Genomic DNA, 27,012 nt, shown 5'->3' on the forward strand with positions numbered 1-27,012 from the left:
CAGTGAAAATATTAAGATCAAAAAATCTCAGCTTCGGTCAATTTTTCACATTCTGAAATCTAATTTTAATAATGCGCTTAATCGGTAACTTTCGGTTAGGGGAAAGTATTTAGATTTTATGTAAATGTTTTTAATGGTAATGTTGTATATGCAAGTCTGAAACTTCATTTATCGTTTTCGTTAGTGACAACTTTAAGCCGTAGATAAAATAAATAGAAAGGTGCGCAGTCAATTAATTTCTTTCAATATTTTGTTTCAGCACAAGAGTTGAAACTGCGCATGTCAGGGAACTTCTTTCGCTGATTTAAAGGTAAGGTACAATTTTAAGAAACTTTAAATAATTATATCTGAATCAACTATGTTGTTAATGAATATCCAACACTCGTATGAATATTTAATAATCGCATGAAAATCCAATTAGTTTAATTTGATACATTAAATAGTATATCATTCTGCTTTGCTGGTAAAGTTCCTCGAGAACATTAAATTCTTTTTTTTTCTCTGGAGATAGAAGTTGCAATAACTTTTAAAAATCTTAACTAACATCTTTTACTTTAAAGTTCACCAGATTCATTAAACATTGTATTTGAGATCATATTTATTGGAGAAATATAAACCAAGCATGCAAAATTTGAAAGCTAACAAGGTCTAAATTTATTTAGATTGAAAAAAAAAATTGTTAAAAGAGACATATGGTTCCAAAAGTACAATATAAAGAAATTCATATACGATTGTAGAATTAACAAGCTTTTTTATTAATATTTGACCTTTCTCTTTCTCTCTCATCATTTTTACATTAAAGGAAATCTATTTGGCCATGAATGCTTATTCAATTCAAACAAAATGAATGTTCGTAATTCTGGATCCCACAAATAAAGTTCCAACTTCCTAGTTTCTGGATCCTACTTATTTTTATGTGTCTACAATCGCTCGCAGTGATACATTATAATTCCATTCACGGATCAAACTTCAAACACGCATTTTGAAGTCTGATTTGTAAATATTTTGGGAAATGTGGGCATTAAATTTCACTGTTATTTACCTTTAAGTATCAAACAGTCTCTCGATTGTTTCTAATATCTTATTATTTTCTTTACATTCTGTATTTATCGAATTAGTACAGATGGGAATGAAAAAAAAATCTAATATTGTAATCTTATTCAAACTTGATTTTTGATTATGAGTTTAAAAAACAAATTTTAAGGCTTTGCCACCTTACTCAGACTTTCGCTGCATGAGTGGACTGCCATTTTGACAAGCATAATATAAAGAATAAAAAATGCCTCTTAATCTAAATTATATCTAATTTCCTTGTTATTTTATTTCGTTTTATTTATTCAGATTTAAAAATATGAATTTTAATCATTTTCTAAATTTTTGTTTGTTAACTGATTTACTTTTTGCCAAAATAGTATCAGCAATGCCGGAATCGCTCTGATGACACGGTAACAAATTGTTTAAGGATGTAATTTTAACGAGTCAATTACATTCCTTTGTTGAAAGCCATAATTCACATAAAGTAATTACGTAAATATGAAATAAAATTTTTCATACGTTTTTTTTCTCCATGTTATGCATTTCTTCTAAGAGATCTAAAACTTTTTACGCCATTCATCTTTAAGTAATTAGATAAAAAAAAGCTTTATAGCTAAATGGAGTTATAAAAATGCTATAACAGAGTAAAAATGTTCCATCAGTTTTGACGCTTTTATCTCATGCTCCTATTTTTGTAATGACTGTTTCAGGTATCTACAGCAAATTTTACTTAAATATTGAACTTCGGGATTTAGCTATGAATTCAATAATAGAAATATGACCCTTCACACAAAGAAAATCTTAAAACAGAGATGAGCTCATCGCAAATAAATCAAATATTCTCTTCTGCTATTTACCTGGATATAAAACTAGATGCTACTCGAGAATTAGACATTGTTAGAACAAATGGAAATTTTTACAAGATTTAAAGGTTATTCAAAAATAACTGTGGTCTTAATTTTCAGAATCGAAGTCCAATTAATAACGGAAACTTGATCTTCTTATGCAAAATAAAAATACTACTAGAAAACAAAACAAGTGCAAAGAAAAATTGCATATAATTTATGAAAACACTTATGAAAAATGTGACTTGAACACTAATGAAAACTGATACCTGCTTTAAAACAAAAGCGAATATATTTTTTTAAAGAAGTCACATAGTTTCGTAAAATATTTACTAAATTCATTAAATATTTCGACAAATAGTTACATTGCGAACTAAACATTGACCCTTTTTCCCTTTCTTAGGTTTTGTACTCAGTTGCAGAGGTTAAAATGGTTCTTGAACCTGATGTTATGAGAAATTCGCCCTAACTTTCAATGCTGACTTTTCCGAAGTGCTGATGCGTCTTGTGAGTTTAAGCAGTTCTAAGATGGGCAAGCAGAATGCGAATCGAAGTACTAAATCCACAAACCAATACCGTATCCGTATACCCCTGGAACCTCTCAAAGATGGTCATAGCATGGATCCGAAGGAGAAGACCTTCCTGGAAGCAGCAGAGAGAGGAGACAGACCCACCATGGTCCGATGCCTGCAGAGGCCGAATCCAGTGAATGTCAACTGCACCAATATTTTAGGAAGGAGTGCCATCCAGATTGCTGTTGATAATGAAAATGTAGAGATAGTAGAACTGCTTCTTCAACAAGAGAGTGTGAAAATAGGAGATGCTCTTCTGTATGCTATTCGGGAAGGAGTGTATAAAATTGTGGAAATGCTGATCAATCATCCAAGCATCACAAGTGAAATGCTAGCGAATGATTGGGCAAAAACCCGACAACCAGGGGAAGAAAGTTCCGATTACTCTCCGGATATATCTCCTATAATCTTGGCAGCCCACTGCAACCAGTTCGAAATCTTGCAACTGTTGTTGTCAAGAGGAGCTGTCATTGAAAAACCACACCCACTCTCATGCAGTTGTCAGAAATGTCAGGAAGGAATGCATACGGATAGTTTACGATACTCTTTGCGGCGGATCCACACCTACAGAGCTCTCGCCAGCCCCGCCTGGATGTCTCTGACTAGTGAAGACCCGATTCTCACAGCCTTCAAAGTAAGTGAGTTGATTATAAAACTTCACTCAAAGGAAACTTTTGAGACGTCAAAGAAATTTTCTTCTAAATAGTTAAGACTTTCATTGCAGTTTTCTTCAACTTCTGACCAATTTCAAAAGAAAGACGAAATTTTAAAGAGATGTCCATATAAAATAGGATTGTCTTAATTTTTAAAAACTTAATTTACATTAAATATCTTAATATTTAAAAAAATTTATAATATTTTATTTTAATAATTTTTAACTCATTTTTATTCCCTACTTTGAATATCATACGTGAAAATCATAAGAGATAATTACTTTGAAAGAAGAATAAATTTCTCTGATAATTTCAAATGTGCTGCAGAATTTGATATTCAAAAAAATTGCAAAATTCATTTTAGAATGAAATGCAGATGAAATATTTAACACTTAAATGGGGACATGAAAATTTAGGACTTAACTGGGGAGGTGCGGTCTAGGAGACCGCATTTTCTTTACACTCAAATTAAATTTTTTAATAATAGTATTAGTGTGAAAATCTGTCAATATATTCTGTAGATATTTTTCTTGATGTATAAATATGTTTTAGACATTTTTTCAAAATAAATTATCAATGAAAAAAATAATTGCATTGGAACATACATTTTCTTCTCAAATTACATGTTACAACAAATAATATTCTTCAAAAACATATCACTTATTATTTTTTAAATCATATTTATTTTTCCAGTATACAAAGGTATATAGAAAACAATTTAAGAAAAAATTCAAAAATTATATAAAAAATAAAAAAAAATTGGCAATGAGCAAAATTGAACCTACTTGATCGCATTGAATACAAAGCCATACTTTTAAAATGTATAAAGGGACATTTGCAGTTATTTCTTTGTTTTTTTTAACAATAGATTTTGGTTTTTCAGGAACTATGGTATCATAAAAGATATGTACAATATAAAATATCGAAACTTTAGAAAAATATTTAAAAGATACACTGTATAACATTTGCATGAATTTGAGGATGATATGAAATAATGAGGTATAATAAAAAAATGCAAAACTTAGAATATATTATTAAAAATTTGAAAGATTATAAAAAATTCTAACAGGGCTATTTTTTTCAGTATTATGAAATTAAATCAATCTAAGTTAGTCTGAAAAATGTACGAAATAATAGATACAGATATTTAAATGATAGAACAGCAAATAAATTTACCACATTTAATAGTTTTAGAAATATATTTGTTTTTTGCTTCAAGAATTAAATCTCTCGTACCTAATTTCGAAAAATAATAACGTCAATAGATGACAAATACAAGAACTGGCTCGGTTTTCTATCTATCAAATTTAAAAAACCTGATTTTTTCAAGAAAGTAAATAAGTTTATATCCTATTAAAAAATATGATTTTTCAAGAAATTAAAATGTTCCATTCAATTTATTTTTTTTAAAATAAACTTCATTCATTTCTTTTCAAAAAGTTTATTCAAATAAATAAATTTATTAGAATATTTTAATTTCTTGAAAAATCAAATTTTTCGTTAGGATATAAACATATTCAATTTCTTGAAAAATCAAATTTTTCGTTAGGATATAAACATATTCAATTTCTTGAAAAAATCATATTTTTTTAAATGATAGACAAATTTAGAAAACCGAGCCAGTTCGTGTATTTGGCATCTACTATAGCTCCAAATTTATAAGAGAAATCAGAAAATTATCAAAGAATTGATAGTAATTGAAAAAAGTAAAAAAAAAAAAAAGAAAGGATTTTATTGATAAAAAATTATCAAAGAATTGATAATAATTGAAAAAAGTTAGAAAAAAGGATTTGATTGATAAAAAATTATCAAGGAAATGAAAAAAGTTAAAAAAAAAAACAAAAGGATTTTAATTTAGTTTCATTGATAAAAATTAATAAAAAAATTTTAAAAAATTAGAAAATCTCGCCACCAAGGATCTCTAATAAAAATTTCAAACAGATGTGCTTCATTTACTTTTCCACTAACAAACCAGATTTAACGAGTGCTTTGAGCAAGGTATATTTTTTTTAATTCTTTGCTGAACTCCTGAATTTCTTCCAGCCTATAAAAGCAATTTTTTAAGAGATCAACCAGAAGCTTTCTACAAAGGTTGGATTGCTAGGTTCAGCGTGCTAAAAATTATCACAACTGACTTTCAAACTTCAGGAGTAGACTTGTGCCCTACTTAGCAAAGTATTTCGGGGTTCATTGTACAAGAGCCATTGCTTACCACCCTACAGCCAATCGTCGAGCACGTCCATCCATCTTTGAAAGTCGTAATAGCTGACACCACAGGGAGATGATACGAAGTTCTCCCAGTTCTTTTTATTTTCTCTTATACGAGATATGTTGAAGGAAGACATACTCGTATGTATATCGGCTGAAATGGCATGCGGTACAACTTTGCATCTGTATGTAATCTGTATGGAGCCTTTTTAAAAAATCAAAGAGTTTCCAGAATACCCTGCCTTTATACAGTGAGAAACGTCAGCCGTAATCTCCGTCCAGCTTTTGTGTCCAGGCATAATGGCTAAGCCATCTATATCCAAAATCTTCCATTCATGTCTTCATTCGTCGACAATGCATTCAAAGATCTCTGACTCTACCGTATTCCTTCAAACAGTGTTGTTTTCCATTCTGAAAACTTTTTTGCAGTAAAAGTAGATAGTGGTTAAAAGACTGTGTCCATCAGCAGACTGCATCCTATTTAAATTTTAAAACATGGCCATTCGGAACTATCTGCGTCATCTTATACAATCGACTCTTCTAGGAACCTGTCAAGACTAAAGAACAAGTTCCTTGATATCTAGTCACTGAGGGTCCAAAGAAATTTTATCTTCAGCAGGCCAAGTTGAATATGCATTGGAGGATATCAACTCTATACATGTTACTACTTCTCCAATTAATACAATTAATAGAATGGAGAGGAGAAATGTGGCGATCAATCTAATAACTTCATCACCCTTCTACTAAAGCCGGCTTGTAATATAAAAAAGAAGTCGTTAGCTGCGTTTTCCATTCTTCTGTTAGATTTTTTATTTTTTTAATTATTTTGAATTGCTGTAATGCTGATTACATTGAATTGTTATTATGTCAATTACTTTGGATTTGCAATTTTAATTCTTTTTTTAATTTTCATCTTTGATTGAGCTCGCATCAATGTTTAATAGAGCGGCGTAGATAATTATCATCGGGATTACACTAGTTGACACTCAATATTTCTTAAGAGTCGTCAGATGTGTAATGTAACGTAAATACACAATGAGATTCATATCTGCTGTTATAGGCATTCCGTTGATTGTTCTTCCATTTATGAACAACCCTCCCCCTGCGCCAAAATGTTTTTTTGCTATAGTAGTATTTGGTATTTTCCAATCAATTGTAAAATTGTGAAATCTGTCTCCTGAAATAATCTAAGAAATCTTTTGCGCACATCATCAGGAGGCATTCTCCAATCTGCATAAATATGAATACTTTTGGGGATATCATCTTTCTCATTACTGCTCAATACAGTCTGGTGTTTTAGTTTCACTGAAATGAGACACTTGACATTCTAAATGATTCTTCGATAGATATTATAACATTCAAATACTTTACCACTTGTCATTTCATTATTAATTTTAACAGAGACATTAAATTGCAACGCAAGAGCGTCATAAACTTGATACCTGCTGCTTTCCAACTCGTTCCTAAAGCGCCTTGTCAACAAAAATAATTATAGAACAAATACAGAAAACACACAGTTTGAAAAAGTATACAAGAATTTGAAAAAAAATTATATTTTCTGTGTAATGAAATCATTAATACTTTTATTACGTGGTTCAGGAACACTGTAGAAAGCCAAAGATCATTTTTTTTCCTAAAATTGGCCAATTTGCCCAGGTTTACAACTTGTGAGATTTAAAAATCAGAAAAAGGGTAGACTGTTGTTAAACGTCTTTTTTGCGCGGTAAAACCATTGGATTCTTTATTATTCCAGCAATTTAATAAGGAATGAATTTTTTTTCAAAACTGCTAGAGTTGGCAGAGTTGTCCTAATTTATGATACAATACACTAAAGTCTTTCAAAAAAGTATAAATATAATATGTTTTAGCATAATCTAAGCACGTATGTATGAATGCAGTTGGGCTGTAATAATTGATGGATTTCTGTTTGTAGAAATATGACTCGGGAAATGTAATAAGTTTGTCTTACTACAATACATTGTACTGACATGACTGCATATGTGTTCAACTAATACTTTAGTATACTAGTGTTTTAATTGTTTACGAAGAAGCCGACTTCCGCATGCCCAAAGGAACATCCCTTTAGGTGACTAGGTAGGCTCCATGCGGAATGATTACCTAACATCAATTATGCACTGTAGTGTTGTTGTTTTGAAAGCACTCTAAGTTGACTGCATTCATATTGCTACTACGAGTAGGCTAATTTATTCAAAAACACTGAAGAACTATCTCATAAAAAACAAATCAAACGAAATCTGTATTATGTATGGTATTTCCTATAAATGTTCATATTGAACTGTTATTGAAGCAATTGTAAATATTGATCCAGTTTTATTAATTTTAGATTCTTTAATTCTTTTGAGTGCTATTAAACTTTGTCAGTCACAGCAAGGAATGAAATTGAGGAGATAAATGGGGATTTTCACGGAAGAAAAAAATGTGTTCCATTATTAATGTATTCATTGATGTAAATATTAAACGGTCACTGTAGACTGTTTCCTGAAGAAAAAGAAATTTAAAATCAATTAAATTAGAATATCGAAATTTTATATAATAGATACAAATCGAATTACCTATGGTGCCTATCATGATGAATTCAAAAGGATATAATACCAAAATTTTGCAAATTGAATACCTGGGCATTTTAAACAATCAATCACATTATAAACTATAAGAAGTTACCCCTTTGAATAAAGAAACATGGATTAATACAAAAGTGTTTCGAATTTATATAGCCTAATTTTCATAATGATGTTAAAATCAGTCAGAATACAATTATTTTTAAACATTTTAAGGCTTAAATTTTAATAATAACAGAACTTCTATCTTAAGTCGTTTAGTAAATGTATAATTTAATAAATGTCATCACTAACGCCATTCATTACTTAAATTTAAATGAAATTTTTATGCTAATATATTCTTTCGAAACCATTAGCCACCTTCGAAAAAAACAGTCTGTCCAATGTTTCAATTCTTTATTGCACAAACATCATGCGTATTACAATCATTTTTTCTTATTTCGATGGTAATACCATGCACCTTCTCATCATTACAGAATAGCGAAAATAATAAATTCATCATTGCTGAAGTGCGTGCTTTTGTTTTTGCAGCTTTCCTGGGAACTGGAACACCTGGCCATGCAAGAGAATGAATTCAAAGAAATTTATGTTGAGCTAAGCAACCAGTGCAAAAAGTACTCCTGTGATCTTCTCGATCTCTGTAGAAGCACAGAAGAAGTAATTGCAGTCCTTAATAAAAAGACAGACTCCAGTTGCAGTGAAGATGAAGATCTTGATAAACTCACATTGTCCAGGCTCAAATTGGCATTGAAGTATGAGCAGAAACAAGTAAGTGAATGAATAAATATCGATTGGTTCATTCTTAATTGAATCATCAAGCTTGCAATTGAAAAGAGATCTTCTATATAACTGTAAAGTAATAAACTGGTATATATCAAAACTTAAGCAAAATATTTAGATATATGGTTGAAATATATAAATAGAATTTTTTTAATTAATACCTATTTATGAAAAAACTAAACTTAATACTCTTATCTACTGGGTTGGTGGGTAAATAATTGTGATTTTCAGAAAACAGTTTTTTTGAATATTTATGCCATCATTTATTTTATCTGATATTATTTACTTTTAACCTTAGTTTTGATTCATCTTGTGCAAGTTTTAATGTTATAGATTTTAACATGAAATGAAAAAAAGTGAACTTTTTTTAAAAATCCTATTTCACTTTTTCCAAAAATTGAAAAAAAGCTGTCGAGTGTTATAATAATATATGTGGAGTCCAAAGTCTTGATTATTGAACTAATTTCCTTTTAGAACTAGTTAAACTAATTTCTTTCTATTTATTCCGGCTAAAAATGAATCAATGTTTTGGTCAACCAATTCAAATGAATGAAATCTATAGGAATTGCTCTAAACAATTCGAATCGTCGTATTTCAGATCACGGTATTAAAGGAAGACTTCAGTCTCATTTTTCAACTATCGACAGGTATTTTTGAAGCTGAGATTTATACTAAGTTTGACTTCTCATTACTTGAAAGCAATTAAATGAAGGCGATGTATCGATCTGGAATAAAGTAATGCACAAATGAAACTATAAAATTGGAAATTCTTCAAAGAAAGTTGACGTCATTAGATGGATTTATAAAGGTATGATGGAAACATAAAAATATTATATTTTTTGGTTTTACCTATTAGTACAGTTAAAAACAAGTGAAATAAGATAAAATAATCAAAGAGAACTCCTTGAACTGACAGATCGTTTAAGAAACATGTTTTCTCCATAGACACATTTTCCAATGCTAGTAAAAACATGCTGCTGAATAGTCGAGAAACAGTCTTCCTTTCATCATAACTTTGGATAATCAAGTTTTCAGTTCTATATGCTTCCGCAAGAATGATAAAAATAAGAAATCTCATCATGATTAATTCAGTTCATTCTTAATAAGGGCAATGAGTTTTGTAAATGTCGAATAATGAAATTTCAAGAAGGAAAACCATTATCGAACAGAAGGAAAAGTACAAGGGGATCCCAAAAAAAACTTCCCAGCATATGAACCTCTAGTTGCCTATCCGCTCAGCTGTTGAAAAGAAATTTTAGGTCCCGTCATGTAAAAATATGCACTCGAGAGTGTGAAAATTTAAAATAATACAACTCTCACAATTGAAGTTACAATGAAGCATTTTCGAAATTTTTGAATGGCAACATCCACTTTTCCCTCCAGGAATTTATAAATGCACTAAAAGACAATAAATGATGCTGGGACGATACACGTATGAGGAAGATGAGTCGCCTAAAAATATGCGGAAAAAAATCGTTAAAAAAAATGACAGCAAAAAGAAGGAAAGAAAAATTTTTACTACTGGAAATGCAAGTTTTGAACATGACTACTTTTGCATGCGAGAGATTGTGAATAACAATGGTGAATGCAGCATCGGAGAAGGAATCTGTGTAACTCAGGTTTTATGCACCATTCAATTTTGACAAATCTTGTGGACCTTAGATTTCAGGTAAACCTAATACCAGAAATCCATCGGAGTGAGGTTGGAGGATCGCGGCGATCACGAAACTGCTAAGTTGGGAAAAAAAGATGTTAACACATGTGGAGGAGCACCATCTCACATTCATACGATAACAATAACAATAATTTGCTTTTGCAGTTACATAATGCGACAACAGTAATGTATACGGGCATTTGTAAAGAAGCACGTTTCTATATCTGAGAAGTGATCTCTTCCAAGAAGTACACCTGAAAACGAATGTGATTACGATGCCACACCACATGATCCCTTTAGCTTCGTGGAAAGGTGCTGCTTTTCACTTCATGAGGATTTTCCTCAGCCCATTGAACGTAGCTCTTGGAATTGATGTTCCCAGTTAAGAAGAAATGTGTTTCATCCGTTTCACAAAGGCCACTTGCTGTCTGATGAGAACATAGTAAGTCGACATACCGCGAGTCCAGATAACTTCAGTTCGTAACATCTGGACTCGACAAGGAAACATTTTCAAAACAGAACGCAAAACAAGATTATTATGGTTTTCGGTACTTCGAAATTGCCGGCAATACCTCTTGCAATACGCAATAGACCTGTAGTAATCATATTATGCATTTCCGCAACAACTTCAATAGGAACAGTCATCTGTTCAATCTATGTGTATACAGTTTCTTCAAATTTTTTACCAAATAGTGTGCAGTTTTTGTGTTTTAGCTCATGATTTCGCTAATAAACTCGCAGAGCCTCGATAGCATTTCCCTCATTCAAATAACACAGCTTTATAAATTCACCTCGTTGTTTCCTGGTAAGTGTCATCTTGTTGACGCGTTATAACTCTGAAATGCAAAAACAATTTTCCCTCATTGCTTATTAACAGTTTTCTGTAAGCTTTGATTTGGAGATAATATATTATGGTTGCTGCTTCTACTGACAAACTATGCAAAGTGAGTAAATGTACGTCCTCTCTGAGTTGTCACGAGTCCTTTTCAATAATTACAATTGTTTTTGTCGACAATTTTCGTCATACGTGTATCGTTCTAACACCATACATGGCTTGTGTTGCGATTCAAAAATTTCAAACATTTCACTATAACCATAGCTATGAGAGCTCTATTGTATTAAATTATTACAATCTTGAGCGCATACATTCAAATAACTACATCTGAAATTTCCTTTCGATTAGCTAAACGGATTGGATGCCAGGGGCTCCAAAATTGGGAAAATGTTTTAATGGCCATTTTGTATAGCACTAAAAGTAAAGTTTAGTCATTGTTAGGGAATCAATGCTTTATTTTATAGGAATAAGAATGAGGTTAATTTTGCAACAACATATTACTGTAAAGTTCGATCAGGATATACATTGCATTGAATCCGCTGTTGCTGCTAAGCAACCCCTAAAGCATAGACAACTGCTAATCAATTTGTAATGGTTTTTAGTAGAAAATATTTAAGTAACTCTTTCTTTGAATATTTTTAATGGCAAAAAACACAAACATTTTCAAAATAATTTCGAAAAATTATCCAGGTCGAACTTCACTTGGCAGCTCTTAAATATGAAATAGGCATTAAAATGCGAATTAAGTTAATAAAATCAATGCATTTCGTATATATTTTCATTGGAAAGAACACCTCATTTTAGAAGTGGTAAGTTGAAGAAAGTAAAGATAAAATTTGGCACAGAATTAAATATATATAATGAATAAGAATGAGAACTTCTCTCCAGCAGTAACAATTAGAAAATAAAGAAGATAAGTTCCTTTAATGCGTTTTCAAGCGGAACAAAATCCTTTTCAATAAATAGCAATTGAAACTCATGAATAGAGATTATTTTTAATAAAATTCAAACTACATAATTACAAAATGTTAAAAACTCGAATTCCAAATTAATGTATTCAAGTCTACATCAGAGGTCTAGAGTTTGGAGGGATATGGGAACTAACTCCCTCATAATCATAGCTATTTCTTCCGACCTGCCCAAAGGCACGTGGCAAAATCTGAATCAACACGATAGCATTGACGAGAACTAAGGTTGAGTTCTAAGGAACATCACTGGCCACAATACAACAATACCTCCCGTAGGAGACCTGTCCCGTCATCGGCAGAGGGTAGCCACCTCATACCATTTCTATACCCATCAGGGCGGCGATCTGACTGCACTGTCATTTCGTTATTCATTTTTTTCTGAGAAAACAAGGGGTTTTCACCCCCAAACAAATTAAAGAATTATGTTTCTTCTTAATAATTTTGCAAACATAATTAGGATAATAACAATTTCTTGCACTATGAAGACCAAAACAACAGAAACATAATCTATGCTTTTATATATATATATATATATATATATATATATATATATATATATATATATATATATATATATATATATATATATATATATATATATATATATATATATATATATATATAAACAAGCCTATCTTTGAAGTTAAATTTTAGAAAATTAAGGCATTCAAACAGTTTGTGTTCGGCGTTATACAATTTACAAACATTTTCATTTTTCTCTGTTATACATGAAGCCATTGAGGAAACTTTTGGGTAGTTTCGTTTCGGCATTACTGGAGCTCTAGTAGCTTTTAAACTTCTAAAGTAATCTTTAAAAAAAATCTAATCATTCTGATATAGTAGGCAACGTATCTTTCTTTAAATTTCTTTTTCGCCCTATCTTAATATACTGATCAAATGTTTGACCTAAAATAATGGCATAAATTATGAATAAAAATCCTTGAGACGCGCATCAATTTGCTCTCGTGTATTGGAATATCTCTCTTCGATTAGATACCCTGCTAAATAATAGTTAGAATCGGTTATCGAAATCACTTGATTAATTATAAATGCATCTCCTCCTAATAATGACTTTAAATATTGCAATATTAAGACATTAGATAAATTTGGGTTTTAATCAATACTAGCTTTAAAAATATCTTTAAATGAAAGCCACGCATGTATTTCTCCTGTAAAAGTGGGCAAAGAAATTTTCGGTAAACGTACAACAGAATTCTCAGGTACAGAGTCCACGGAAAAATTTTCAATCTTGTTTTGAATATCAAATTTGGACAGCTTGCAACTAACATCAAATTCTACATTGAAGAGGATAGAATTTATTTCGTTTTGCTCATCCATACATTTTTCGACTCCATCTGTATCACTTAAATTAATAACAGAATCGTAGACAGAATCAAAATTATCTTGTAAATTTTTGCATTTTGTTCTCAATAATTGTAATTCAGTAACACTTAAATCAGGTTCACATAGTTTCAGTTTCAATTTTGTCAATACAGCTTTATGAGATCTTTTGTTAGCAAGAAAATCTTTAATATTAATGGCCATTTCTAAGACACAGTTATTATAATCAACAAAATGACTCTTTTAATTCAAAGTTTATGATATTATTTAAAAGAATCTACTCACTCTCATCAAAATATCAAATTAGATCTCCGCTCCGGTTCTTTTCGGACCATATGTTATGCAGCAGAAGAGCTGCTTTATAATACGTGGACTGTATCGTAATGCATAAAAAACACTTTTTTAATTTCATAGCTTTATTTCAGATGCAACACTCTGGCTTTTCGCAACTTTCACTAACGCTTACAAGGATTCGAATCGTAACAAACTACACAGTACAAGTACATTTTGGTGATCGCAGCACTGCTTCAAAATAATTAAACAGGGGATTCACCATTGTAGTTAGTATTTATTAGATTTTTTTTTTAAATAATTAACTTCTTGAATTTCATAACTCCTGCATTTACGCATTTTAGTCAAAAAAAAAAAAAAAGATAATTCTTCATTTATGTTGGGAAATCTTTACATAACTTTTGATATTAGAAAATTTATTATGGTATTCAGTTCTATAAAAAAACTAATTCATTTCAAATATTTAGAAACAGAAACTCGAGAATAAATGTTACAGTCACTGTATTAACTTAACATTTTAGAGGTGCCGAAAACTTTTATCAAATATATTTTATAACCATTCAGCTGAGGAATATTTTTAAGTATTCATATGATAAATATTCTAAAATTCAATTTTTTCAGAAAATGAATGAAACGAAAACGAAGCATTAATAATTGAATCAACACCAAAAGAATACAAAATTAAAGCAAAGGCTTTTGTTTAGACTCTTTTATAAACATGAAATTTTCTTTTACCAAGTATTTAAGGAACTTATTTATGGTGTCATTGATTTATAGATTATTTATGTCATTTTTCAGTTCGTAGCACATCCTAATTGCCAACAACTTCTAACTTCCATCTGGTATGAAGGTCTGCCAATCTGGAGGAGACGTAATGCTGTCACGAAGATCATCCTGTGCGTCAGCCTCATCACTTGTATTCCGTTAATAGCTCTATACTATCTGATCTTTCCAAGATCTAAACTGGGAAAAATTTTTCGCTCACCATTTATGAAATTTATTTACCACAGGTAAATGAATTTGTCTAAAAACTATTTCTGATTATATATCTCTCCATTACTCTCTATAATATTTTCTGCTTTTGTTAAGATTATCTGTATCTAATGCCTTCTTTTCAGTTTTCAATGACTCCATTATTTTAAACCAGTTCAAGGAACTTAGTTAAAAAATTTTCATTCAGAAAAGACCCACTATAAATATACGATATAATTTTATTTTGCATGCGAGTTCTCAGGAATACTTTTGCACATAATATTTGATTGAATAATTATTTATGAGGATATTCTCTTTTCGTACAAATTTGAAAATATGCTCAGGAATAGAAAGCACTGACAAAATGTATTATAAAATCTGGATCATTTTGTGATATGTCAGGTGAACAAAACTGAGCATTTATTTCAATGTGGCGCACTGAATTTGTTCAAGCTACTCGTAAAACCTGCTTTATACATGGAGAAACAAAAATGTCTCAAGTACTGTCTGCTCTTGTTTGAAAAGAAAATGAAGAGCTGCCGAACCAATTTCTTGGTCAAAAAAAAAAAAACAATTTTCAAAATTAAAAACTGAAGATGAATTTGTGAAACGGCCATGAATTATTATTCTACTCAATATTTTTAAAATAACAAATGAACAAAGATGCAGAGAAGATAGAAATAGTTTCTTCTTGCAAAGTACTTTAAAATTGGACCAATTTGATGTGTATTATAAAAATATATTCGTTGTACAATTTCGGTAAGCATACATTTTTTCGAAGTTGCAGTGTGTGGTTCCGTATGTTGGATATTTGTGTTTCTTTATTTCTTAAGACAGGGCATTTGAGATGTTTGTAATTTATGGTACCTGGTATCAACACGGTAACTTTTATTTCTGAATGAAATTGCGATTGTACATTAATAAATATGAAAAGCACTCGTTAATTATTACTCAAGTCAATCTTTAAAAAATACTGTCTCACTTAATTATAATTGGACCGATATTTAAAATTTTAAATATATTTATATACTGAATAATATCGAAAAATGAATGTCTTGTTGATGAGCAAAGAGATTGTTCTCACTTATGGATTTATTTTCAACAAATGCATTAAAAGTTAATCATGACTACATATAAATTTTATCCGAACATAATATTTCAAAATCAATATTTATACTAATTCTACATTGTAAGAATACTTACTTGGAAAGTTCTTGGTCATATAAAGGGAAAACATGCAAAGGTTATAGAAGAACGTAGAAAGAGCTATGATGCCTTGAAATCAGTGAGCATCTCTCGTTTCCGGACATTCAAGGAAGATAAAGGAGTGAAATACATAGGAATAGATTTACAGTAAAGAAAAGTGTTAAATAAATTCAAAAATAAAAATAAATTAACAACAGCTAAAAGTATTTCTAAATTTTGCATCGACGCGATATAATCTTCGACGATCACTATAAATTTGAAATTGGCAATAAATTGCTATATTTCCCCGTCCTTTTAGTCTAACCGTTTTTGTTATATATCCTGTGTTTGATTTCGCTCAATGAGAGCGGAGTCTTTTATGAATAATAGGTTCTTTGATCTATTTTTGATTGTCTGATTGACGGCCTGACTGATAAATCTATGATTCACATTAAGTCAATTCTCCCTCATGGCTTTATTTTCCCCTAGTTTCCTGTTCTTCAAGTTTTAATCTAGAACATTATAAAAATAAGTCTACTAGTTCTGAAACATATGTCAAAATAAAAGTATTGATTGATTAAAAAAAAAACTTATTAAGAATTTTAGAATGGTAGTAAAGCTAATGATTTCTCAAATTTAATATCATTTTTAAATGAATAGGGTCGTAATTTGGGTTCTCAAATTTTATAGAATTGTTTGTTCCTTGAAGAATTGATTTATACTTATAAAATAACACTCATTTCGGCCAAAAAAAATATGCTTTCAAAAATATAATTGAAAAAATTTTATCCAGAAAGTAGGAGAAGTTTAATTGCTAAAAGACATCACTTCTGAATTTGTATTCAATAAATGTCATTTACTTATTATTACCATTAAATTTGGTAACAATAATATTGCAATACTTTGGGAAACAATGAGGAACCGTCTGTGGCCTTGAGAAAATCAATAAACGAAGAAAAAATTCATTCCCGTCCGCACTATTTTTAACAATAACAATTTTTTTGTTTGCTATTTAAAAATTAGTGCAATTAAAATATATTACTGATTTAAGTACAAGAAAAACTCTCAGTATAATCCAAAATGTTTTAATATCAAATATATAATCAAGAAAAAAAATGATCTAAATCGGTGAAGTGTATTTTGCTTTAAAATTTGATCATCAAAGGTTAAAAATACTAGATGATCTAAAAAAAAATTCTAGAAGTGAATACATTTCAGAAATGATTTCTAACAATTTAAATTGTTTCATCAAAAATTCAATTGATTTCAGATTCTGTTCTGGTGACATATACAAGGAAAAATTGTTCCTGATGGGGAAAAAAAACCCTAATTCTAGATGTTTCTACTGTTTAATTGCCTTGGCTGAATTACATAAAAGAAAAAAGATTAAATTGTTATTGCATTTACTTACTAGCACGCTTAATGTATAACAAACCGATTAAAAGTTATGAACACCAAGTCAATTACTGAACTAGATATTTGTGAAAATCAAGTACAATCAAATCTGTTTTTGTCAGGTAGATAGGGACCGCATAAAAGAAAAAGCACAAAAAATTTTCCAAAACGTCCTAAATAAATAAAAACAAATAATTTTTAAAGCATATTAAAAAAAAATTATTCGGTGAAGGGGAGGGCCCATAAAAATAGGTCTCACTTAGAAAATCTGTCGAATATTTAAAAAATACTTAGAAAGTGCTTTCCAAATAAAATAAATAATTAAATTATACATGGAAACATTTAATTTTGCATTTTAAACATGGAGAAATTTCTCAAATGCACGTAATTCACACTACTCGTCGAAATCCAAAATACCCACCGCCTTTCATCACTTGAAGATATTACACTTAATTTCTTTTTGGAATATATTATTTATTTCATTTTCGAATATTGGAATTAGTTGACGCGAAATGTATTACATATATTGTATATCACATACATTGTATACCATACACATTGTATTATTGTACAAATGTACAGTCGCGGGAAAAAAAGGAGCCACCCATCTTTATTCTGGCAACGTTCATCGTACAATCATAAAAAAGGTGTCATCTGAGAGGATTTAGTGTACTCTTAAAGATTTTTCAATTAAAAATTTTGTGAATGGCCGCCTATATACTGAAATAAAAGCAAATTTCAAAATTCCCAATTCCGACATCCATTTGTCTCATCATATTTTTAAACTACATCAAAAGTTATTCCCGAAAGCCAAGTTTTAATTTAAATTAATTTAGGCTTTTCGTTTCTAAATTATGAGCAAACAAAATTTTGACTTTCTAATTTTAAAATTAAATTTCGAACTTTTATTCATATCTTGAAAATTTATACTAAAATCATTGACACTTTTTGTTCTGAAAATATAATGTATTTTACACATTTTGCACACATATTTATTATGAAAAAGTAATTTTCAATGAATGTAAAAAAATTACGAAATTAGAGTGTAAAAATTTTTAAATAACAACATTCTTAAGCATTTTATGGGGACATGTACAATTTCAGCTCATTCATACGAGTACTTTTCTGTATTGCTCCTAAAACAATGCATTCAAAAATTTGAAAATATCGACAGCTTCTTGTTTGGCACTCATATGCTGCTAATCATGCATTCCTTGAAACTAATATCTGCATTGCCGTAAAATATATTAAAAAAATTCGTCATGGGCAAAAAATGAAATGACAGCAAACAAATTTTCTCTGTTGTTATAATATTTCATTACCTGTCGCTACATATATATGCATTATGTAATATTCATTTATATAATGCAATTTATATCAGGGAAGGGAAATCTCAACGCGAGAAATTGGCAAAAGAAAAAAATAAGTATTGCCATTTGAAAAGTTGAAGCTAATATGAAAATGAATATGAAGACAAACCCTTAAGCAAATATGATTAAGACATATAAAATAATAAAAATTTTAAATTTCTAAAAGAGAATGTTAACACTACATTTTTTATAGGTTGATCGAAGATAGAATTTGGAGACTGATTTTATAGTCAATAGTATATACCACCATGTACATATCAAAAGTTACGATGAGAAGACCTATGCATTCATAATAGTAATTTAATATCGTTACAAACACATTTGGGATATTACGTTTATTTGTAAACGATGTACTGTATTAAAAAATTTTCCGGTTAAATGCAACAAATAACTGCACCATCTCCAAAATATTACACTAAAAATAAACATAAATTTAATCCAAGAATATTTGATATCTTAAAATCAATATGATAATAATATTCAAGTAGTGATATTAAAGCAGCTTAGTTTAAAATCTATCTGTCTTATTATTTAAAACGATATTTGGATAGAAAATATAAAGCACTACTGATGGGGGAATCATTATCATTATGGAAATGGATGAAAATGATAATTACTAGTTTGCTCTTTCATGGAATGTTAATACTTATCACTAGTTTGAATGCATTAAAAGTGGAATTTTATTGCATTCTTTTGTTTTATTTTATCTTTTATAATCATATTCATATGCTTCTTTTTTATGAAAATTTATTCATGTGTTAAATTATATTTGCTCAAAGTGGGTTTCTAAGAGTTTGCAGATAAAAGTCGAGTAATGGGACTGAAACTCAATTTGGAACCTAAATTCCTTCTCCTTTAACTATTGTTTGATGGGGTCATTTTTCTTTCTCTACCTTTGAATTCAACATGCAACTGAAGGGCCTGAGGAAAGTAAATAATATCATTTGACTTCATCCATTTCTAATATCGGTTTCAATCGAAATAAAAGAAGGAATCATTCAAATCTTTTCACATTATTCCAATACTTCGATCTGATATATTTACAAATAACTTGGGTTTTTTTCATCTATTCAACTGCCAACCAACTTTCGTGACTAGTTTGTTCCCACAGGATATTTAATTTTACAGAGAATTCCCAATGAAATTTCAAATTTTCTCTGTATCACTTCATAAGATTGGGAAAAATCAGTTTAATGAGAGTTGAAATAAATGCATAAATGATTTACCATTATTTTAGTATACTTTCAGAGCAAAAGTATTTTAATAATTGTTTTCAATTAAATATAGACATAGAACTCAGTTTAAAAGTAAATAAAAAAAAACGTCTATAACATTAACATGATCTTATTCATTGAATGAAAAACTGATACGTTACTTTTAAAAATAAAACGAAACTACTTTAAAATGAAACTGAATTTCTAAAATACAATGAAGACAAATATTATATAAATCTTTACAAAAGAACTAAACATCAGAATTTCTGAATATCTTGATAAAAATAAAGCGTTTCCCCCCCCCCTTTATTTCTAAGTTATGAAGTTTGAAAGAAAAAAAAAAGGAGAAAAAAAACCGATAGCTTCGAAATTAAAAAAAAAAAAAAACATGTGCATAAAGCAAAACAAAATATAGTGTATATATACTATTATATTATAAAAAGTATCAATCTGAAGCTGATAGGAAATATTTTTACTCATCAATAGAAATAATAGCATTCAATTACACTGCCGAGACAATATATACTTCGGAATACATTGAGCGAAGAATGCAAAATTCGTTAACTATAGTTTTAACCTTAAAAAAAAGTGATTAAACGAGTCTACGAAATAATGAAATGAGTTTGTTTTTTACAACAATGAAAAGCACTGTCATAGATTATAAAAAGAATAATTAAAAAATGCTAAAATTAGGTGTAACTGTGCTTTACAAATTTCAGTGGTTTCATTAAAAGGATAAATGTTTGTTAATAATACTTTCGAAAATTATTAAAAAAAAAAAAAAAAGGAAAATTCTCATAGCTTTTAATTATAAAATTTCAACAAACAAATCACTTCAAGTTGTACATTTCATCTATCCATATTTGGTCCTCATTTTGTATTTCTAAATTCTCCATTTCTCCAGTAGAATAATACCAGGAAACAAATACGCACGCTCAGAGAGACACTTGCTTTTATCAGTAATGTTTTTGTTTTTGTTTTCACTTTCTCTTGGTTTAGATTGCTTTACTGTGGCATATTAATTCTAAAGATGGCGAGAAAACATTAAGCACTAGAATTACAATAAATATACGAATACGTTGTGTTTTGTAAAATGCACACTTTTACATATTTGAACACATCTATCTTTAAATGAATGATATTTTGAAATTTATTACATTTCACACGATAAGAGTGACTAGTAAAATAAAATTAGGAACTCAAAGAATGAAAAATGTCTTAATTATAATGACATGTTTCATGAAGGATTTGTACTTTTTTTGAATTTCCACATTGAACCGATCCAAATTTTCAATAACTGCAATGGAAAACTTAGAAATAAGTCGATCGAATGTTCATGGCCCAACTCTATCGAAGATCTATAAGCCTGGTGCAAGTAATATCTGTTATCGGGAAACAAATGTCCTATTGTCGGTATGGTGAAGAAATAATGGAAAGTAGAATTTTTTACATAGCTAAAAATTACAAGGTCTGTCACTAAATAATCTCAAACAATGACTAATATCGCTATACTATTCCTTGAATTTTTGTTAAAAATGTTTGTGTGAAAACATTGCTTCTGTTTTATTATTTTAGTTTATTTGTCGCAAATAGAGATTTGAAAATTATAAAATCCCACTCTTATAAAAATGATAATTAAAATAAACTACAATCTTTCAAAAATGCAATATTATATAGTTTAAAAACTTTCTATTTTATGAAGAATTCATATTATTCTTGTTATACCGCAATGATAAAATTATACACTTCTCATCACAAGAATCAAATGAATGATTCATACTTAAAAGAACTCACGATTTTTTCTTTATTCAATAACGCATTCAATTAATATCAACACTTGTTTCCTGCAAAACAACAAAACACCAAATTCCGCAGTACCAGATTTCGAAATCTCTCCTCAACCATTCTCGGAATAACTAATGCTTGTGGTGGAACCCGTAAATACGTCACAGTAGCATTATCAGGCACTGAGACTTTTTTCCTGCACAATGCTACGGATCACCGCAATCTAAACCAAACCTTTTTTGTGTTGCGGTTTGCATCGTATTGATTGAATTCGTCATAAGCATATGTTGACCGAATATCATTTCGTGGCAGTTCCCTCTTTGGAAATCACTAGGATGAATCCCATTTAGTGTTCCACCGAATTAAGTTTCCATAAAGATCTTCCATTCGACTGAAGCATCGAGGATTAACAGTAAAGGTTAGAGGGTAGGGGAAATAAGAGCAAACTCTCCCTTGTAATATTTCTAATTATTCTCCATATTAAATGCTTTAGGTCTGAACTTCAATAGGAGATTTAGATCTAAAATTAATCAATTCATATCAGCTGCAGATGATTAATTCAAATTTGCCACTATTCATAGCAATATATGGAAGTCATTACCTTTCGAAACGATAGCTTTTGAGTATGTCATATAGTGTTTTCATCATTTTATAATTAAAATATATTTTATTATGAAATTAAAAAAAACTTTTTATATGACATTTCTTGAATGCTTGTTACTGAGTACTTTTACGTTTAAAATTTTTTCTGGATCTATGGAACTAAGAATTATCTCGTATTAAGTACAATTTGTAGTTTAGTTTAGTTCAAGAATTAATTTTTACGAATTGTTACTTACCCTTAAAAAAAGAAATAAACGATCAAAATTTCCCCTACTCTTCACATTTATGATATATAATGATACCTATAAACCTAAATCAAATCTTAGTTAATTTCCTAATCTTTATCTTAATTTACCCATATTAACTTAATTCTAAAACGTTCTCTTATTTCCTGATCCCATTCCACCTTTTTATTTAATTAATGCACCACCAGCTTAAATCTGCACTTTCATACGCTCCGAGTGAAGGGACAAAAAACTGTCAAGCTACGTATATTCTTTTTAAATAACCTATTATCCCCTTACCTAAATATGTAGATACGTGTAAAAAGAATTCCTATCAAAATCTCATAGTATAAAACCACTGGGGAAAATATTTTGTTAGCTCTTTTCTCTTTATCGCTCTTGTGTCGCGCTGTGGATTAACGTACCTCATCCATTCTTTCTTGTACATAGATGATGTCTACCGGGATGGAATAACGTGAAGTTTAAAATTACTGCTACATAAAATTCTTTTTCAAAAACTTTAGATTTCATACTAGAAAAACGCGAGTAAAATTCAAATTTAAAACTTTCATTCCAATAAAGAAAGTTATTTCATATGATTCATTCAAAATTAAAGAATTCCATCCACATATTTGATTAAATAAGTATGTTAATAAATTTCAATAAAAATGATGTCTTGAAATTTTATATTCATCTTTTTCTTTTAGCAGTGAACCTGGAAAGTTGTTTAAAGCATTGTTTACTTTCTTGTTATGACACAAAACTTTAAATGAAACATTATTTAATAAAAAAAATACAGATACAGCTCTAGATTTTCACAATTATACTTCGAATGTTTCAAGCCATCATATGAGCTAATACAAAACATAGATAGTTTGATGAATTTTTAGTTACCATAAGGCCTTAGAAATTTCAACTGTTAAAAGTTCAAGCTTAACAAGAAAGAATTTCTCTGCTTTCAGTGAGAAAAAGAAGTTTTCTGTACTTAATCTTTTAACATTTCTTCATCAAAGATTTCACTTTTTTTTTTTGCTTTCATATATCCAAATGTTTTTTCCATCCCTAGTAGTAAAAGGGATATTTTTTTTCCAGTGCCTCTTTTGGATTCTTCCTTCTTCTGTTAGTTCTTGCATCTACAAGAACCGAAGGAAGCGAAAGATCTCGCCAGAATGTCCGTGGGCCGCCGCTTTCTTTCGTCGAGTGGCTCATCTTCTTTTGGGTAATAGGTAAGCTCTCAAACATTCTCTTCAATGAATGTTGAATGCTAATTTTTCTGATGGATCTTTTGTAGAGTGATGCTTCTTTTAGGTGAACAAATGAGCTGAAAGAGTGAATGTATTTTGAAATTGCCGTGCTCGTGCAGTGCACACTATTTCAGATCAATATCATTTCGAAAATTATCTATCACATATATAGTAATAGTATAAAAGTAACCTTATAGAAAACTAAAATTTCTGGCATATAAAATGAAAAATAATATAAAATAATTCATTTCATATCATTTTTGAAACCAAAACATATAAAAATCAACGGAGAAGATTTATGGGTTTTTTTTTTCATATTTTCGTTTTAAAAAATAAATTTTTTTAAGTCAAAACATATAGAAACCGCATACACCTTCAATCAATTATTTTTTCTAAATATTTAATTACAAATTCAGAAAGTAGATTATTTTGATATTTAAAAATTTCATTCCATTCAGCTGATTTATCAAGTTTCCCTATTGCATTTTCACTCATATTTTTATTCTTAGAAACTATTGTCAAATTCAATATTGTTTAAAATAAATCGATCACTTCATTTCTGATATTTCGAAATAGCATCCCAAATGACTTTATGTTCATGCATTTATATGAATGTTTCAAATAATCTTTCATATTTAGCAATGATATCCCTATCTAGTATTTTTTTTTTCATTTTCAGTTATTTTTCTGATAATTCTTTGATTAACAGAAATGTTCTGCCAGTTGGCTTTATCTTTAAATTCGAAAATGAAATTTTCTGATAATTTCTGGTATCTATAAATACCAATCCGCTTTGTCGCTTAAATTTCTATTCGCCTTCAATTGGGCAAGGAGTTTTCGAAACTTCGTTCCAGTTGACGTTGCCCATTTATTTAGAAAATAAAATGGGCTTTTTAAAGCAAATGCTTACATAACTTTTTCAATATAAAGACAAGGTTTTATTTCAGTTGGTGTAGGATGAACGCATGCATACACAGAGGAAGATCACCACATTCTCTGGATTCAAAAATATTTATCTGATATTTGGTGGTTGTCATAGTGTTTTCAAGAATTGTTTCCTTATTGAGTTTTATAATCAAATGAGGATCATAATTATTCAACATTTTCAAAAAAATATTGCATTTTTTCATATACGCATCATTAGTTAGTGTTATTTCAGAAATTTACTAATTGGAAATTATTAAATAAAATTCGACTAAAAAAAACAGATTTATCTCTTTTAGCTTTATAAGTATAATATTTTTCTTGAATAGTAGGGGGAAAAGCTATAAACATATTTTTTAGTAGCAACATCTTTTCATCCTATAGGATTGACGAAATGAATAAGTCTTTTATTTCTAAAATCAAAATTGCAGTTGTTAAAAAAAATCAACATTATTTTTAAATAAAGATGGAGCACAGAGCTCATCATGGTCTTTCGTTAAGAGATTATGAAATTTTTTCATCAACATATTATTTAGGAACAGTATCGTTTTTTTCTTGTGGATTTGGAAGATGTTTTGAAGGAATACTCTTCACAAAATAAATTCCTTCATTTATAACTAAAGCATTTTTCCTCTAAATTTTATCAGGTAGAATTATGCACAGTCAAATTTTAGAAGGAATAAATCTTTAGTCACTAGATACTATGAGTAAGTAAGCATTCGGATGACTGAACAACCATCAGCTTGATAGCGTTAATAATAAACCTTATAACAACTTAAGAATTAAATATTCAAGTTTCGTTAGTTTGAATACATAATGATTTTACATACATAAATTTGCATATTTTGGAAACTAAAAGTAAATAACACAAAAGCCAAAAATCTGCCCTCAGGCTTGAACCATCAATATGACAATGCGCAGCGAAAGACGCATCCGCTGAGCCACAGCAGTAGGTACAGATTTACTTAAAATGTGACATTGCTCCTCTTTTAAAAGGACAGCGTTTTGCTGTTATACAGCAAATTTCCTTCTGAAATGTGTTATAAAACCTGCTTTTTCTTAGAGGAAGTGAACCCTTGAGTGGTCATTGAACCATCTTTCAAAGCATCTTACTGTAAATCTGGATCGTAACACTACTTCATTCGCATTACAAAAACATCGTTTTTGTATTTTCGTCTTTTCGATGAGGTTCAAAGCCTTGAACCTCATTAGTAACATCGGAAAGTTGACATAATATTTGATAGGTTCCGAAATATTTTTCGATGAACTTTTCTGATAATCTTATTTTACGGACTGGTGTAAAAATCTATACCAAATCTGCTGGCATATACTTTATTTAGCGATATTTAGTATCATAAATTCGACGATCTTTTGTTGAGCTTTCAGAGCTCGTAAAGGAGTTAACTGCCTTGTTCCTTCTTTTAGTTTATTAGACACTGAAGATAACCCTGTGCTGTTCTATTAGAATTGTAACGAAATATAGTATCCAAAGTTGTTTCAGTTTCGCGGCCGTGCAATAGATAAAAAGGTGTGAGTCCGGTTGTTTCGTTTCGGGCTGCATTTTATGTGAATGTTACGAATGACAAGATACATAGAGAGCATGTCTGCTAAAGTTTTACTTAATCATTCAGTCAGACCATTTGTTTGAGGGTGGTATGCTGTTGTTATTCGATGAATAGCATTGCAGACTCTGTTAAATTCAAATATTAGCTCGGTGTTCCCTGCTTCAAAATGATTTCTTCCACCATAAATTTTGCGACTTCGGATGCATCAGCAAATGGTAGAGATTTTGTAATGGCGTAGCGAGTAAGATGGTTCATACAATGGTTCCAGGCACAGGATTTTGTGGTATAAAAGAAGATCTGATTCCAGTCGAAAGATGTTTACGCTCTCAAGATAATTATACAAGACATAAACCTGTAGTTCGTGAATTTAAAAGTATATTATTCACATATGGATGACAAGTGGAGCGCCGATTTATTATTTAACAAACCATTTAGTAAATATAATAAAGGTATTAAATATTTATTAACAGTTATGAATATACACTCATGTCCAAAATTACGGTCACAAACATAAAATCTGAGAAAAATGAAAAACTATTTACTGTGTTGCCACGAAATTTGGCACAGAGGTACACTACAATAGAAGAAAGAACATAGACACATAACAACATGGAAAATATTTTAATTGGGAATTAAAAACTGGTTATATCAAAAAGTGTTACATTATGAATCAGAAATAAAGCATATATTTCGGGAAAAGCCTGTGTAATATGGAGTGTGACCACCGTGCACTGCTATGCAGACTTCACAACGAGCTTTCATACTGTTTA

The 27,012-nt window shown here is 29.7% G+C and overlaps 1 protein-coding gene across 3 annotated transcripts in view; it reads left to right on the forward strand.

Moving 5' to 3' along the window:
* The window catches only part of LOC129958648 (transient-receptor-potential-like protein), a 311,546-nt gene that overhangs the window by 174,400 nt on the left and 110,134 nt on the right, over positions 1-27,012 (forward strand). For 2 of the 3 annotated variants that reach the window (XM_056071253.1, XM_056071255.1), the window contains exons 2-6: positions 260-310; positions 2,284-3,086; positions 8,424-8,660; positions 14,560-14,771; positions 23,602-23,735. In XM_056071253.1, the coding sequence (XP_055927228.1) occupies positions 2,379-3,086; positions 8,424-8,660; positions 14,560-14,771; positions 23,602-23,735 (1,291 nt within the window). In that variant the 5' untranslated portion in view covers positions 260-310; positions 2,284-2,378. The remainder of the gene's footprint in view (positions 1-259; positions 311-2,283; positions 3,087-8,423; positions 8,661-14,559; positions 14,772-23,601; positions 23,736-27,012) is intronic. The other variant, XM_056071254.1, reaches the window with a different exon arrangement.

This window comes from Argiope bruennichi, chromosome X1 (assembly GCF_947563725.1).
Source record: "Argiope bruennichi chromosome X1, qqArgBrue1.1, whole genome shotgun sequence".
Lineage (NCBI taxonomy): Eukaryota > Metazoa > Arthropoda > Arachnida > Araneae > Araneidae > Argiope > Argiope bruennichi.